The 18,275-nt window shown below is 37.5% G+C and overlaps 1 protein-coding gene across 1 annotated transcript; it reads right to left on the reverse strand.

The window, feature by feature from the left end:
* Nucleotides 1–2,134: 2,134 nt before the first annotated feature.
* Nucleotides 2,135–17,934, reverse strand: LOC101606657 (vomeronasal type-2 receptor 116-like). The gene is made up of 7 exons (XM_045141309.1): nt 17,894–17,934; nt 17,174–17,311; nt 11,039–11,315; nt 9,842–10,645; nt 8,357–8,584; nt 7,884–8,007; nt 2,135–3,054 (listed from the first exon to the last, which is right to left on the reverse strand). The coding sequence occupies exons 1-7, from the start codon at nt 17,932–17,934 to the stop codon at nt 2,135–2,137; spliced, it is 2,532 nt and encodes an 843-aa protein (XP_044997244.1).
* Between the last annotated feature and the right edge of the window lie 341 nt (nt 17,935–18,275).

Consider the following 18,275-nt stretch of genomic DNA (forward strand, 5'->3'; position numbering starts at 1 on the left):
CTCTTATTTGGTTTACTTCTATTTGATTTTTATGCCATTCCTTTTGCACTGTGGTCTGTCCATCACAGTGTTGGAGTCTTATTTAATTTTCGAGGAAGCTACAGTCTACCTTGAAGTGTCTGCAGTGGTCATTCCCTTTATGTTTGCTTGCACTAGTCTTCTCATAGTAAGGGGGCCTGCCTGCTCAGAGGCAAGGAGTCCTTGAAGCTCAGGCCCAAGGACCTGATGTCGGGGCTTGTTGTTCTGTGATTTGGGGTATGGGACTCTGGGGTCAGGTGGTCGGAAGTGCACGGGGGTATATGGGGTGGTGGAGAGTGGTCTGGCATTCCCAAGCCTGGAGGGATGGGTGGAGCTGATCTGGCCTGCCTGGGTCCTCAAGGGGATCAGGGACGTAGGTGAGTAGGATGGTGCTACTGAGACTGGAGGTGTGCGTGGAACAAGACAGGCCTGCCTGCATCCATGCACAGGGGGCAGAGGAAGGGAGGCTGAGGCCAGTGGGGACGTGTTCCTGAATATGGAGGCAAGGGTAGAGATAATCTGGCCTGCCTGGGTTTAGAAAAATGGGGTGTGGAGGTGAGTGGGAAGGTATTTATGAGCCTGGATGCATGGGTGGAGCTATGCCAGCTTTCTGGCTTAGGTCCTTGCACAGGATGGGGGGTGGAGGGGAGTGGTTAGGGTTTGCACACCTGTGCCTTAACTGCTGAGCCATCTCAGCCTAACAAACCTGTATTTTATTCAGTTAGCTAAATTTACAAATTCTCCTGATCCTTTTATTTTCTGAAGAGAATAAAATAATTTTGTTGCAGTGTACTAGAAATATATGATAACATTGTTTACATGAGGTATTTCTTACAATTTCTACTACAGGTGAGATGGCTTAGCAATTAAGCTTCAATGTCCAAGTGAGCTTCGCTGGCCTGCTGGCTTGGATCTGCGCATGGGAGTAGGGGGTGGTGGCGAGTGGGACTGCATTCATGCACACTTGGGTCCCCTTGCCTAATGATCTACTATCCACTAAACTACAAATGTGTTAAGTAATATTATTCTAATGACAAATTTATTCTCAACTGTGTCAGATTCTCAGTGGCACCATTTTCTTCTCGCATGATAGACAAAGACCTTCCAACGTCTGCATAGTTTTACCTCTAGTTGTCATTCTTCAAGTTATCCAGTAGATTGCACACACTTTGATAACCTTAATGTATATTGTAAACAGGTTAAGGTAAAATGCCTACTTCTTCCAAAGGGAGCTATTCTTCTTCCTCCTAATCATACCTATGAAATCTTGATTCCTGGCATGCTAGAGGAGAGATTTGAAATGAGACACAAGGGCCAGACATCTGAAGCACCTGACAGTTTCCTGTAGGAAAGCTTGTATTTTTATAGCCCAGGGTAATTATCAAACACATCTTGAGAAAAAAAACTGTTTTGCACAGATGTAAGTTCCAAGGAAAATGAATTCACACTGCTCAAGGGCAAGGACTGAATGGAAACAAATGTTATCTTATAATAAGCAGGAAACGGGGCAACATGAACACACATACACCATGACTCAAGAACTTGACCATTACATTCTGAACCCTTTGTTCTGGGAACTGTAATTTAGGAGAGACTTCCTCATCCTTATAGTCATTAAGTCCTTTGGTATGGTGGATGTGTTCCAACACACACCCTCACTGTATCTCTGAATATTCTTTGAACACTCAACTACAACCTTGTAGACATTCTCATAGACATTTGCTCTATCCAGAATACTGTAGCAGGTTTCCTTGAGACAATCTGAAGAATGAATCAGATGCATTTCAAGTTATCAAGACTGATAAGAGCAAAATTCACAATACAATGCCAGTGCTTTTTTCCAAGTGTATTTAAAATTTTGAGATGTGAAAAAAATGATTATTCTTGCTACTGAATACAATCTCCAGAAACATATGCCACTTTGTGAAATTGGATTTTAATTGGTGTTGATAAATCGAACCTGGCCTGAAGGCTCTACAAGCAAGTTGATAATGTTACAGAACAAAAAAGACTTGTACACCTTAACAAATACCTTACCATTTTTTAAAAACATTTAATGATTACAATAGTGTAAGGGTTTCCTACAGGACATACTTTAATACATATGAGGTAAAATTTAAAAATCAATTGGTTGGACAATATGTTTTATCTTCATCCTCTTTAGAGAAATTTTACTGGGTTTTAATAAAATGATGTAGCACTTGGGGAAAAAGATGCAACCTAGCAACCCTGCACTGGAGGCCAAGATAGAAAAGACCTCCACTGTTACTATGGCCTTCCCCTTGGTGCTATGGTAGACAGGGAGGAAGGTGACCCACACACTGCAGAACACCAGCATGCTGAAGGTCAGGAACTTGGCTTCATTAAATGTATCAGGCAGATTTCTGGCCAAGAAAGCCACGGTGAAGCTCCCTATAGCCAGAGATCCCAGGTAGCCCAGGACACAGTAGAAGGCAGTATCTGAGCCTTTTTTGCACACAATGATGATGTGGCCATGTTCAGAGTGTGCATCTGAGTCAACAAAGGGAGGGGATGTTCCCATCCAGATTCCACAGAGAACAAGTTGGATCAAGGTACAGATGGGAATGATGAAGTTAGCTACACCTGATACTAGCAGCCCTCTCATCTTTCTTCCTGGAGTAGTGACCTTGAAGGCCAGAACCACAGTAATTGTTTTGGCCAAAACAGTGGATACAGCCACAGTGAACAGAATTGCAAACGTGATCTGCTGCAGGATACAACTGGTGGTGTTGGGATGTCCAATGAAGAGTAATGGACAGAGAAAACAGAACATGAGGGAGATGAGTAGTACATAGCTGTTTGTTCGATTATTGGCTTTCACAAGCGGTGTGTCTTGGTACTTCACAAAAACCCCAAGAACAAGAGCAGTGAGTGCAGAGAAGCACAAGGCCATGCAAGCCAGAGCCATCCCCAACGGGTCTTCAAAAGCCAAAAACGTCACTGTTTTTTGGAGACAGTGGTTTTTCTCTCTGCTGGCATATTGATTGATTGGACACTTCACACATTGTTCCATATCTGGCACACAACACAAGGTATCATCAGGATAGTGGCAGTGTTTCCTTCTTAGGCACAGCACACTGCAAACAAGTGTCTCAGAGGTGAACAATACTTGTATTCCTTGTTACCACTGACAATTAAAATAGTTTGCTTTATAGCCATGCTTGCAATGAATAAAGACTATCATATTCTGGTAAGATTAAACAAAGCTTTAAAAATTTTATTTATTTGTTCATAAGCAGAGGAAGACTGACCTGTACCACTGAAAACAAATACCAGATACACGTACCACTTTGTCCAGCTGGCTTTCTGTGTGTATAGGGAAATTGAGCTGAGGTGGTTAGGGTTTGCACACCTGTGCCTTAACTGCTGAGCCATCTCAGCCTAACAAACCTGTATTTTATTCAGTTAGCTAAATTTACAAATTCTCCTGATCCTTTTATTTTCTGAAAAGAATAAAATAATTTTGTTGCAGTGTACTAGAAATATATGATAACATTGCTTACATGAGGTATTTCTTACAATTTCTACTACAGGTGAGATGGCTTAGCAATTAAGACACTTGCCTGCAAAGCCTAAGGATGCATGTTTGACTCATCACATCCATCATAAGTCAGACACATAAGGTGATACATGAGTAAGTTGCACATGTGCACAAGGTGACACATATGTCTGGAATTCGACTGCTGTGGCTAGAGTCCTTTGCACCCCAATTCTATGTTTATCTCTCCCTCTCTCTCACTCACTCATACTCTCTTTCATTAAAAACAAAACCCTCTGTTTGGCTTACCTCAAAAAAAGATAAAATATTTTAAAAAAATTATCTCAGAATTCTATAAACAGTACAGTCCAAGAGCAGAGTGGTACATGATTCTATGTCTATTAAAAAAATTAGAGAACACCCATAAATTTAGACAATAAGATGTGATTGTTTCCTCACCCTACAGTACTTTGTCTTATGAAGTTGGTCTGTCTGCATCTGGTGATGCCCTATGGTTTTGTACTCAGATGTCAGTAGGTACATATAATTGTTTCAAAACATATTTTTTAAAAATATGAATGAAATTGGAGACCCCTAGATATAATTAACTCTAATATCACCATTGCTCAAATCCATCTCCTTGGAGTAGGTATTCATGTACTAATTGTTTTTAACCTCCGTGTAATGTTTATTGAGACAAGTGCCCAAGCCAATTGTAATGTGAATGTCAGAGCACCCATTGCAGTCTCTAGCAACCAATTACTCTTTTAGACAATCTTGGATTATCCTCTGGTGGGGTAGAAGTAAAGTTCATCATGTAGCACAAAGCTTGGAATTATCTGTGTCTGGGACCTTTTGCTTTTGTTACCATCAATACAGACTGCTATTCTGGTTTCTACCCTTTCTTCCAGAAGTAACTTTACCTCCACTGCAGGAAGAAGGAAGCATCCTTTTTCCTAGGTTTCCTGGGGTATGGAGTGTACAAGAAGAGAAGGAAAGCTTCCCTTGCTGAGTTAATACCCAGGCCAATTTTTTGCCTGAATAATAATAACAAATGGGAATAACCTTATCCAAAAGTAGCTTCTTGGTTTGTCTTTAGGTGAAGGTAATCATGGGATCAGAATTCCTTGTTTTTGCTAGAAGCTACGACTAGCAGTTGAGACTTGACTGTACTCACCTTTCTCTTACTACCTTCCTTAACATAAGCTTTAGTAGTTGAAAACTAACTCAAGTTCTTTCAGAAGTTTAGCCTCAAAAACCACTGTTGCTGAGCATGGTGGCTCAAACCTATCATCCCAGCACTGGAGAGACAGAGGCCAGAGGATCATTGCAATTTGGAGGCCAGCCTGGTCTACACAGTGAGGTCTATATATTAGCCAAGGCTTCAGTAACACATTGCTTCAAAAACAAAACAAAGTAAAAAAAAGGACCAAGGCCTGGGCCTGGGTAGGTGGCTCAGAGGTACCTGCTTGCGAAGCTTGATGAACCAGGGTTCAATTCCCAAGTCACCCATGTAAGCCATACACAAATGGCACAAGTGTCTTGAGGCATGCCCATACACACAATTTTTTTTTCTTTTTTTAGTATTTCAAGGTAGGGTCTTGCTATAGCCTAAGCTAATCTGGAACTCACTATGTCACTCTGTAATATTTCAGGGTGGCCTTGAACTCATAGCGATCCTCCTACCTCTGCTTCTCAAATGCTGGGATTAAAGGCGTGCACTACTACACCCAGCACAAATAAAAATTTTAAAATATCTTTTAAAAGTATATTTAAAAAAATAAGCTGGGTGTGATGGTGCACGCCTTTAATCCCAGCACTTGGGAGATAGAGGCAGGAAGATTGCTGTGGGTTCAGAGCCAGCCCAGCACTTCTGAGTGAGTTCTAGGTCAGCCTGGGCTACAGGAAGAACTTTCCTTGAAAAAAAAAAAATCAAAAGTAACAAAAACATCCTATCAATAGCTTGCTTAGACCATATCTGCTTAATTGGATAGGCATTGCATCTGTGCTTTTCACACCAGCTGTTCTCCCAACTCTATGTTTATGGTTTTAATATTTGGCCACTCACTCTCTTCCAACTCCTTCCCCAAAAGTGCTATCATTTTTTTCTTGACTATATCTTAGTTATTAAGTGTAGAAGCTTTCTATAGTGACTGGGAAGTCACTTCTAGTGGCTTTTGGAGGAACTTTTTCTTCTTATATCAATGTTACATCAAAACTGTCATTCAAGTCACCACATTTATTCAGTCTTGTGCTTTACTTTTTTTGGATAGGAGGAAGAAGGGGGAAGAACAGTGTCTCAAGAGTCTCCAAAGTGTATGGAACTTCTTGTTGTACAAGGATTAGATAAAATGGCCAGCCAAATCAGTTGGAAGTTCCCTAAATTCACTTTTAAACTGATAGTTACAATTAAAATGATAGCGTATAAGCACCTAGCCCATGATAGCTAATGAATGTCCGGTGTCTTCTAGCTGTGTTCCCCACAGGTGAAATCTAGACATCATCATCTTTTTCCTTTCAGAGGATGAAGCTCATTTAGAAAAGTACAGAATTCAAAGTACAGTCATGCACTAATTTTGAGAGGACATACCATTTACTTACTTCTCCAAATTCTTCCTCAACAATCCATAGTCTATGTTTTAGAATTTGGTCAAGAAGTTATTTAGAAAGGATTATGAACAAGAAAACTTGCCAACTGTGAAAAGAATTGCCATGGCACATAATAGTGAACTGAGTAGAAAATCTTCAAACATAATTTGTATTTTCTATCATGGTGTTTTACAATTTTTATTATGATTACATTGAATCATAAATGGGATTAAAAAGAACTATATGGTATATTATATTGAGTATTTCCATATACAAAGATTTTTCCATTTATAACTCTAATTTTACTTCTCTTAATCATGTATAATAAATTCATCTGCATACATTTTCATGAATTATGTAGGCATGTCATAGTTATTCTGCATTATAGAGCCATACATTCCACTTTATTTGGTACACATAATATGATCAATATTTACAAATGAAAAACACTTCCCTGTTAATATTGATTATCCATCACCACTAAAGTTTGTATTAAAGTAATTAATTTGAATTGTATATTAAAGTTTTATTTGAATGAACACTGTTTTTATATATGAATAATAATATTATTTCAATTCATTTTTATGATGTTATCTAGTCATACCAAAAATTAATGTCAACCTCTTTCCCTTTGCATCATGTATCAATGCCCTTCCCTATTCCCTTTGAATTCTACTACACTGAAAAAGTGCTATGGTTATGAGAGTATGTTGCAGGCACTAATAGATGAAAATATTGAGGTCTTAATATTTACATCATTTTTAAAGGTTCTACACTAACATGCTCCCCACATAAATTTTCTTGCCTTCTCACCTGTAAAATAGAGGGCAATGTAAAATAACACCTATTCATCCATTCTGTGTTCAACCTAGTAGGCTTGACATCTCAGAGATATTTCTTTTTATTCTTATTTTAACCTCTGAGCATTTCCCATATCTACTTAAGTGCTTCAATATACATGTGAAACAATGCTCCCAACATTTTAATCAGAATATTTGTGTTTCTTGATAAAGGTTTTAAATGTCTGTGATATGCCATTGTCTAAAGTCTTAAAATTAACTTCTTTCTGAGTTATACCATAGATACTCATAAAAAATTATGCTTACATTGAAAGTATTTCCAAAATTACATGCTTCTAAAGCCAAAAAAGGGGGTGGAGAGATGGCTTACTGGTTAAGGTACTTGCCTGCTAAGACTAAGGACCTACGATTGTCTCTCCAGGACCCATATAAGCCAGAAGCACATGGTGGCACATGCATCTGGAGTTCATTAGCAGTGGATAGAGGCGCTACCACTCACATTATAACTTTCTCTCTCCCTCCCTCTTAAATAAATAAGTAAACAAAATAAATCTTAAAGCCAAAAAATGACATGTCACAGCATTTCACATCCATCATCTACCTATTGGGTACAGAGAAGATAAAGATGTGGAAGATTCCTTCTTATAAACTTCATTTTATGTACAAAAAAGCTTATATGTATGTGTGAAATTCCTTGATAGCGATAATATATTCACTAACTATTGGATATCAGTGAGTGATTTTATCATGGAAGAATTGGTATATACAGTGAATCTAGGAACTAAAAATATGGCTCATGACGTCAAGTGAATGCTATTCTATGGTGGCAAGTAGTTATCATTTCAACCAAGTGATTACATTAAGCAAGGAAGGGATATTATCTGTTTCTTCAGGTTCCCTCAAGAGTCCTACAGGTTCCTACTTTAGGTAGAGAAAACAGTGGAAGGTGAGAAAGATTCTTTAAGCCTTCAACTTACCAGTTTTGTTAGAAATCTCATTTTCTGGGCAGGGGGAACAATTAAAACAGCAGGCTGCCTTTCCCTCCTGTCGGAACTTCCTGAAACCAAGCCCACAAGTCTCACTGCACACAGAGGAGGGAATCTGAGGAAAACCAGGACTATAGTTGTCAAAGTTAGCCATGTTATATACCCCATTCATAAGTACATGTTGAAACACTCACAATTATTAAAATTTTTATCGACATCTACAATAAAATTGAAATGCTACCCTCCATTTAATACATTATATCTTGTCATACCTATGAAAATTTTGATGAAATAACTTGTCATTTCCATATTTTTTTTCAAAAGATAGAAAGAAAATCCAGAACACTGGAACGAGAATCCTGAACAACATGTGGTACTTGATCAAATTGTGATGGACACATAAGTCCCCACATGATTTTATTTATTTATGTCTATAGTAAAGCATTACAGTTAGGTAAACATACCTGCCTACTCCCCATGGCCCACTCTATTGCCTCTTCAGACAAATACAATTGTTGACCAAGGGAACCATGTGAAGAAAACTGTCCTATTTTCACCTTTATTCCAAGACCATGAGGAAAATTTGAAATGTGTGAAATATCATAGTCTGCATCACATTTTGTTTTCTCATTAAAAGTGACTAGGTCTCCAACAGGGGTAATAAATTGCATGTTCTTCAGAGTGTGATAAAACTAAAAGAAATGTATCATTTTCCAATTAAGTGCATACACAAGTAGACGTAATGTTTGATAGGAGTAATGCAAAACATTACTGCATGTACCCAATACTTTGAAGTAAATCAATTTCCAGCTATAAATTTAATACTACTACATTTTTATCAGTTTCTTTTTTGAGAAACTGATAAAAATATTCACCAAATTATTAGGTAAGGCTATTGAAATAAGCCTTAAAGCCCATTATATTTATAGAAATCCACAGAACATTAACTAAAGCCTTAAGGTCTTCAATATTAACAGTGATACAGAATTACTTTAAAAACTCATGATGCCTCTCAATAACACCAATCAGGGTACTTTGGAATGGGGAAGCAAGCTCATATCTAGATTTCAAGATTAGAAAAATAACTAGGATCACATATCAAATACTTAAAACAGTTGAGCATGCTATCAGGATCATATGCCACATAAAAAATGGATCACTCAAAACTAATGTCATTAAATTCAGTGTCTTCATCATGTATACACAGTGATGATTTGTCACAGTTCTCTGCTTGACTGGAGTTAAAATTACCATGGACACAAATCTGTGGACATGTCACTAAGGAATTTTTAGGGTAGGTAACTAAACATGGAATGATTCTTCTGAATGCAAGTAGCACTATTTCATGGGAGAAGGATTTGTAATCAGGGAAAGCTAGATGATCACATATATTCATCACCCTTGCTTTCAAAGGGTAGATGCCTGACTGGAAATATGGCTTAGCAGTTAAGGCATTTGTCTGCAAAGCCAAAAGACTAGTTTAATTCCCCAGGACCAATGTAAGTCAGATGCACAAGGTGGGACATGAGTCTGGGGTTTGTTTTCAGTGGCTGGAGGCCCTGGCATGCGCATTCTCTCAATCTCTCTCTCTGTCTCTCTCCTCTCTCCCTCCTTCTCTCTTTTTCCCTATCAAATAAATAATTAATTAAATTTTAAAAATCAGAAAACAAAATGTAGATGCCATAGACATAGTTTCTTCCATGCCCCTGCTTCCATGTCACCATCATGATGGACTATAGCCTTGAAGTCTGAGGTAGAATGTAACCATTCTCAACTAAGTTATTTTGATCAAGTATTTTCCCTGAAAAAACTAACTAATAAACTCAGTTTAGATTTACTTCCTAGGAAATTAGACAAAGTAGACACATCCACAATTGAGAGCATTCCCAGCAACTTGGTTTAAACATGTATGGAACTACTGAGAAGGTAACAGTGATTACAGTACATACCTTTGAGCAGTTATCTTCGTGGAGTTCTCTCAATGGCTGACTATCTACCTGTTGATAATACATTTCATGGTAAGCATATGCTGAAGCGTACACAGCATTGTATAGGTTATAACTCTCATCATCCATGGCTGTATCAAATCGTTGACTTGCATACCATTCTAATGAAGTGTTGGGTGAACACTTACTCTGTGTTATACATGTAGATTCAACATCCAAGCAATTAAAGTACATCCATTCTGATTTTATCACAGAAATGTCTATTGGATATTGAGAAATGTTCATTGTCTGCATATTGTTTTTTAAATTGTGAATTTCAGGATGATGATGGGAAAATGTGAAAGCACCATGGAATGAGTCAAGAATGAAGTCTCTCCCTGTATTTGTGATGACATCCCATTGTGAGGTGGTGACCCAGATCCTACGGATGCCTAAATATGTCCAGCTTCTAAAGCTCACTTCCAATGTAGAATTCATTTCACCATAAATGGTCACAACATTTGCCAATGATGTCACAATTTGTTTATAATATTTCTCAGCCCTTGTCTTGTATAACTTCATGTTTAGTGGGATCACATTCAGAAAAGCTAAACAGAGTTCATTTCCTTGCATCTTTTCTCTGAAGTCTGAGAGAAACTGAATACCTTGGTCATCATCAGAGATGACCAACCCCATCCAGGTCCAGTTGAAATGAAGCATTAAGGAGACTATGGCAAAAGACAGTCTTGTTTCCTTGGGGGCAATCTGATACAGATAAGGATACTGATTATGGTCACTCAGAATAGGATGAAATGGGCCATAGTGAATCTAAAGGACAGAGAACATACAAATCAACATGAGGAAGAGCACTGGAAGAAACTTCAATCTAAGACCTGAATTGTGTTAATCACCACTTGGGAAGAATGTTGGCAAGGATGATTGCTCACACCATTATTAACTATATTTCACTATGCCTAAGACTCTGGAAAAGTAATGAACCACTTAAAGGTTGTAGGAAATACCTTTGTATGTTTCTACAGTTCCTCTAATAATTTTTTTTAAGTTAAGTGCTAATACCCCACCAAATCACTGATTTTTATCTCTGTGAACTGTATCTGACAATACATGGATAAACCAAATATCTACTGGAAATATCCATAAGCACATGAGAATGGTAAAAAACGAAACAGGATTTCTACTCTGCATATCACCAAATCTCACCTGCCCATAATTAAAGGTTGACAACAATGTCCCAATTTTGACACTTGTTGCCCATGATGGTCCTGTGAATAGTAGTAAGTCACATTCATTTTTTTCACAGCTAAAATTAGAAACAATACCGGAACTTAGAAAAGAGATAATAGTCCATGAATCATCACACTTGGAAGGACTGAAGTAAAAATTAATAGACTTGTTGGGTATAAGTTTTGGATTTCTGTTGATCTCCTCAGTGACAAAAATCATTGTCAGAATATATTGATATTTCTTGACTGGCACACTGAAAAGAAATACAGTAATCATTATGGATGAGGCTTCAAAACAATTAGAGTATACAGCTAATACATGTGATAAATGATTCTTTTGCCTGAAATTCTCATGTAATCATTCACCTTTATGTAAGGATATCATCCTGCATGACATAGGGATCAATTAGGCATTTTGAAGTTATTAAATGAAAGGCAATTCATAAAGTTATATATAGGTCATACATGACCTTGAAAATAGACATATACCAGATAGAAAAAGTTGTTCATATCTTCATGCTGTAATTCTCAATTGTAAGAAATGAAAAATAAATCCAGTAGTAATCTTGTTTATGTTAGTTTGGTGTGTCTATGAGGGGTATAATCATCTTCATGTTATTGGAAGACCACACTGTGTGTGTTTGTGTGTGTGTAAGAGGGCACATTCTTGTTTCAGTGTGTACCATATACCCGTGTTGGTTGTTTTTCTATATTATTTTACATGTAATTATTTCTTTTGGTTTTTATTTTTAGGTAGGTTCTGATTCTTCCCCTTTCTGACCTGGAATTCACTATGTACTCTTAGGGTAGCCTCACACTCATGGTGATACTCCTACCTATGCCTCCTGAACGCTGAGGTTAATGGCATGTTCCAATGTGCCTGGCTTATATGGAATTATTTTTGTGACTTGGAGTTCACCAATTTGGCTGGTGAAGAAAAGCAATCTCTAGGGACTCTGATTTTTAAACTCATCAGGACATGGGATGACAGATGCACTTCACTGTGTCAAAATTGTAGGTGAGGGCCATGGATTTGAACTCAGGGCCTCATGATTATGCAGAAATTCCTTTAAAAATTTCTATCTTATGGCATTTTGTTATATACCATCCTCCACTGAGTGAGGCGATGCCCTAAGTAATGCTGAATATGCAGTCAATCCTATTTATTTATAGCAAAACTTGGCTCTTATACTTCCTTAAAAGGCATAGGTATCTCTTCTAGTTCTAATGTGAACTCTATTTCATCAGGAATTAGAAGAGTGTCCCATCATTTTTGTAGTTCCACTTGCTTCCTGTGATACGTAACTTCCTTTTTATGACAAAATAGCTGAATAGTATCAGGTGAAATGTAGAAATATTATTGTAGATTATCCTTACAGGTAATATTAAATAGTAGTCAAAATTAATAAGGAAATTACTGACAGGGATAGCATGGCTGTGGTCTCAATTCAGTCCAATAAGGAGGCCCACAGAGCTATATGAAGATTACATACGGGTAACCATCTCTCTCTCTTTTATACAGTAAATGTAAAATGCTTGTCTACAGACAACATATCTTAAACACAACCCACAAACTACCTACACATGGGGAGAAAATCTTTGCCAGTTATTCCACTGACAAGGCCTAACATCTAGAATCTATAAGAAACTCAAAAAAACTAAACAATAAAAAAATTCACTCAAGCAGTGGGGCAGAGAATTCAACAGGAAACTGTCCAAGGAAGAAATTAAGTGGCTAAACTCATCTATGAAAATGTTCAACATTCTTAACCATGGGGTAAATACAAATTAAAACCACTATGAGATACCACTACACTCCCACAAGGATAGAAATAAAAAATAAACTGACAGTAAATTTTGACATTATTCAGGGAAATAGGGTCTATAATTCACTAGTGGTGGGAATTCAAAATTGTACAATCAATATAGAAATCAATATGTAGACTCCAGGAAAGGATGAAAATAGTAACAACTAACCCTGCCATTTCTCTACTGGGCATCCATGCTAAATTCTCAACTCTTTACTCCAGAAACATTTCCTCAACCATGATAGTAGCTGCTCAATTCACAATGGCTAATAACTGGAATCAACCCAGATGCCTTTCACTTGACAAATGGATAATGAAGATGTGGTACATACACACAATCAAATTCTATACAGCCCTAAGGGAAAAAAAAAATGATATAATGCAATTGGTAGGAAAATGTTCAGAATTTTAACAGACCATAGTCAGTGAATTCACTCATATATAGAAACTTAAAACCCGCATGGTTCTCACCCATGGATCCTAAACTGGAAGGGCATGAATTGCTGTCATATCTAACAAGAAATTGGAAAGCCAGATAAGAGTGATGGAAAGATTTGGGGAAGAGGAATGGGAAGGCACAGGGGCATGGAAATATAATCAATATCAAATCCAAAATGTGTTGGTCCCATAAAATACTTTCTCATCAATATCACACTAAAAGCTATAACCCTGAATAGGAGCATGGAGGGATTATATGATAAAGATGGGGCCTGGACAGGATGGGATGAAGCCTTACCCTAAGATGTTTGGCACTGGTGGAAAATCCAAGTACCAGAAATTGTTTACAACCCAGATTGAGCCATTGACTGAAGATACCTATGAGTATTCCCAAACAAGAAAAGTTTCTGTCAAGTCATTTTATTACTCATCTAAAGTGAAAAGTGAGATCCTATTGCTGAAGAAACCACATGCAACCAATGCAGAATATCACAGAAAACTAGAGATCAGGTTGAATCTGGAAGGAAGTCAGCACCCAGATGGTTAATCCATGTTGTGCTCAAAACATGAAATGAGATACTGTACAGCAGCCAACAATACTGTGAGAAATCAAGAGAGTATGCAATATCCAAGCAACCTTCCTGACCAGAAGTACACACCTAGGTAATAGTGGCAGGAACATTATGTAGGTAACCTATGCCTTTCTAATTAACTAATTGATGCACTCAGTGGAAAAGAAACCATAGCTAGAATGATGAGCCAATTCAGAATTCCATGGAGACCAAGATGATAGACTTCACTGAGAACCATCCACTAGTCTTTTGCGAAAATTAAACTACAGCCATCAAAATCTTTCAAAATTCACAATTCCTATACACTTTAAGCTATCCTGTTCTCACCCTTAAATTGGAGAATCTGTTTTTCTTCTTCAGAAATGAAAAAGAACAAAGGACAACCAAAATATATCAACAGAACAAGGATCACCTACTCTGTGTCAGCAGGTGAACCACCCCTAGCACAGAAGCTAAGGCCCAGATGAAAACACAAAAGAATTGGTGAGATGAGCAAGAATGCTGCCTCCATGAGGAACTTCACAACGTGAGTTAGGGTAAGGGATACAGACACTGATAATACTCTGAATGTGGTAAAGCCAAAATCCAGGACTCTGAGATTCCACACTAAGGTAAACACAAAGCACAGTGAACAAGGCTCTGGGGATATTGAGGAAGAGTGCATAAAAAGAATGCAAGAGCCACATGGCTTGATGATGTCTTCTGGAGTATTGCATTCCCCCAAATAACAGATTTTTTAACTCACAACACATTACCAATACTACATGGTGGGTATACCAGTAATCCCAATAGGAAGTCCCTCAGTGCTATATGGACAGGGAGGAGGGGAATGATGGTAAAAAAAAAAAAAAAAAAAGTTAATGTGTCCATACAAAGTGTCAACTCAATAAAAAGAAAGTAGTAGAAGAAGGGGGGGGGGAGAAGAAGAAGAAATTTCTGTTTGTAACATGTCAATCCTGCTAGCAAATTGTAGTGGCTACCACTTGCAACATTGGCCACTTTAGGATCTCAGAAGGGTTTAAGTAATCACAAATTTGAGTTTCATCTCCTATTTTACCAGGACTACAAATATTCTACAGTCCTTTCTTAATTGTGTGCTTCACCAATGTGTTACTTGGAATTTTTACAAAACACCTGACTTATTATGTTTCAAATTCTTTCTATTATTATGTCTAAACCAAACACAGCAAAAGAGGAACACAGTGTATAGTTGGCACCTTTCTTATTCCTGTACCCTGTTACAAAAAGAAGAAAATATCATGAAATCTCATGTTTCTATTATCTGAGAGATTTGTATCTATGAGAAAAGTCTGTCCAGAGTTTGACAGACAAAGAAAATTGTTCCCTATTCACAGACATTAGAGATTATGTGCTCATAGGTGAAGCATCTACTTGAAATGATACTTTCTCTCTGCCACTTAATATTGAACACCTGTGGTGTTTATTGTCAGGAAAGTAAGATCTAATATGAAGCAAGGTAGAAGTAAATGTGTTCTTCAAAGTATAGCTTTCTACAGAAATAGAAATACTGAAGAAAAACAGGCTGAAATGCTAGCTGTGGAGAACACAGTCAAATATAAAACTCTGTACAAAGTCTCACTAGTAGAATGGATAAAGGAGAGAGCAGAATATCTAAACTAGAAGACCAGGTGGCAGAGCTAATACAGTCCAATAAAGAGAAAGACAAGCTAATAGGAAGGTATGAATGGAAATTTCAAGATATCCAGGACAGTATGAAGTGATTAAACATAAGAATTCAGGGTATAGAAGGAGAAGAATTTCTTTCCAAAGGCTTAGTAGCACTTTCAACAAAATCGTAGAAGAAAATTTTCCCCAAGTTCGGAATGAAATGCCATTGCAGATACAGGAAGCTTTGAGAACACAAAACAGACAAAACTTGGAAAGAACCTCTCCTCATCATGTTATAAGTAAACTACTAAACATGCAATCCAAAGAAAATATATTGAAAGCTGTTAGAAAAAACAAGTCACCAGAAAAAGGTAATCCCATCTAAATAACATCAGATTACTCAACACAAACATATAAAGCCAGGCAGGTTTGGAATGATGTATCCAAAGTTCTGAAAGATAATAACTGTCAACCAAGATTACTTTATCCTGCAAAGCTATTTATCTAAGTTAATGGATAAATAAGGACAATCCAAAACAAAAACAGGCAAAAGGAATTTATGAGAACTTAACCAGCTCTACAAAAAATACTTGAAGGAATCCATCACACTGAAGAGAAAGCAAAGCACAGACAGGAGGGAACAGGAAAAAGTAAACCATACTCAAATAACAGTTAAAATAAGAGAGTAAAGGGAAACTGGGAAGCACTGCAAAACAAGAAGAATGGTGAGAATAAATACATACCTTTCAATAGTAACTCTTAATATCAATGGCCTCAATGCCCCAACCAAAAGACACAGACTTGCAGACTGGATTAAAAGGAAGGATCCTGCCATTTGTTGCCTCCAGGGAACTCATCTCTCAATAGAAAGATTCACCCTGTCTTAAGGTGAAAGGATGGAAAATGATATTTCAAGCAAATGGGCCCAGGAAACAAGCAGGGGTTGCTGTCTTAATCTCTAACAAGATAGATTTCAAGCCAACATTAGTGAGGAAAGATAAAGAAGGTCACTTTGTACTGATTAAAGGAACACAACAACAGGTGGGCATTACAATCCTAAACATATATGCACCTAACATGGGGCCTCCCAGTTTTATCAAACACTATGAGACTTAAGTCACGTATAACACCAATCACAATTGTAGTGGATGATTTCAATTAACTCCACTCTCATCAATTGACAGGTCATTCCCACCAAAAAATAAATAAATAAACAGAAAAAAATGTGGATTAAATGAAGTCATGAAACAAATGGAACTAACAGATATTTACAGAACATTCCAGCCAAATGCCGCAGACTATACATTTTTCTAAGCAGCACATGGAACATTGTCTAAAATAGGCCTTGTATTAGGACAGAAAGCAAACCTGAACAAATACAGGAAAATTGAAATAATCCCTTGTACTCTATCTGATCACAATGGGATTCAACTACAAATCAGGACCAGGAAAGTCTACAATGAAATCTGAACAAATCAGATACATTTGACTGTGGCAAAATTCTGCTCAGTAAAGTATAAAATAAATTTTGATTCATTCATAAGTGGTATGCTAGGGTGGAAAAGAGCAAGGGATCAAAAAACTGTTAGCGTACCCATATAGAGACTTCTTACACATTATTCATGACTTTCAAGTGGAAAATTAAGTAACCAATCTGACACTTACTGGTCAAGCTGTTTCAATGAATCATATTTCCTCATATGCTTGTTTGATGTCTTAATGTAAAACATACAATCCTTACACATATCTCCGTCACTTTCTGTATTTTGCTTTAGTCTCCAAAAGCAGCCCGTTTCTATCAAACTGCAGAAAAGGACAGAAAGCATTGGAAGAAATACGACAAAAGTGAAACTGATCAGCTTCCCCATGTCCACAAGCCTTCACTCTGAGCTCAGATGTAATGTGCAGCATCAGGAAGATACATATATAACATATGCCTGCTTGTGTGTGTATCCACTCTGAGTACTATTGCTGACCAGAGGGGATATTTATATCCTAATTTCTTTCATTCTTGTCTGTGCCACCCTCCTATGGGAAGCACAGAATATAACCCTGAAGCTCTGCATCTGAGGTCTATATCAAGGTCATAAATACCAGGTGAAAAACATGTTGTGGTGATCATCTCTTGCTTCAGGTGCTATAAGTTCAGGTATATCCAGGCATAAATCCCACTGGGATAATCTCCTAAGCATACTTGTTTTCAGACTAATTTCAACAAGCCATTTGGACGAACAGCACCTGAAATCATGTAAGCAGATTTTCTTGGAGTTTCCAAGTCAACATGTGAGGTGAAAAGGTCAGAAAGATTTGCTGCTCATACAGCTCATGCAGACATGGCAGCATTGTCTCTTCCATTGTTCAAGCAGTGGAGAGATCTTTACATACCTCACTTTCATCAGCATCACAGCATTTACTGTGAAGTCCATGCACTGCTCATGGCAGTTTCATGCTTGTAATATCCCACACCTCCATGTTTCCCACTGTCTGAGTATACAATAGAGAAAATAATCATGGCAAGTCCAGCAATTCCCAGTCTCTCCCCTATAACAATGAAGACACTCAACTTCATATTTTGTTCTCATACACGACCTTCCACCTTATTCCTCAGGTCCCACAGATTAATAAGCTGTGATGATCCAGATTCTCATTTATAACATTGTTTTTCTCCATTTTTAATTTTTTCCTAATTACAGGATTCCACACAGAATTTAACTTTATATTTTATGTTCATACACTGAAGTTCCACCTCCTGAGTAAGGAATTATTT

The sequence above is a fragment of the Jaculus jaculus genome, unplaced genomic scaffold (genome assembly GCF_020740685.1).
Source record: "Jaculus jaculus isolate mJacJac1 unplaced genomic scaffold, mJacJac1.mat.Y.cur mat_scaffold_36_1_2353498_arrow_ctg1, whole genome shotgun sequence".
Lineage (NCBI taxonomy): Eukaryota > Metazoa > Chordata > Mammalia > Rodentia > Dipodidae > Jaculus > Jaculus jaculus.

Excerpts from the sequence above, each read along its gene's own strand:
- LOC101606657 (XM_045141309.1), bottom strand. The coding sequence starts at position 17,934 with ATGGACTTCACAGTAAATGCTGTGATGCTGATGAAAGTGAG. Across the intron at positions 17,312-17,893 it reads GTGATGCTGATGAAAGTGAG|TTTGATAGAAACGGGCTGCT; the intron begins GTATGTAAAGAT and ends CCTTTTCTGCAG. Across the intron at positions 3,055-7,883 it reads TGAGATTTCTAACAAAACTG|ATATGGAACAATGTGTGAAG; the intron begins GTAAGTTGAAGG and ends GTTGTGTGCCAG.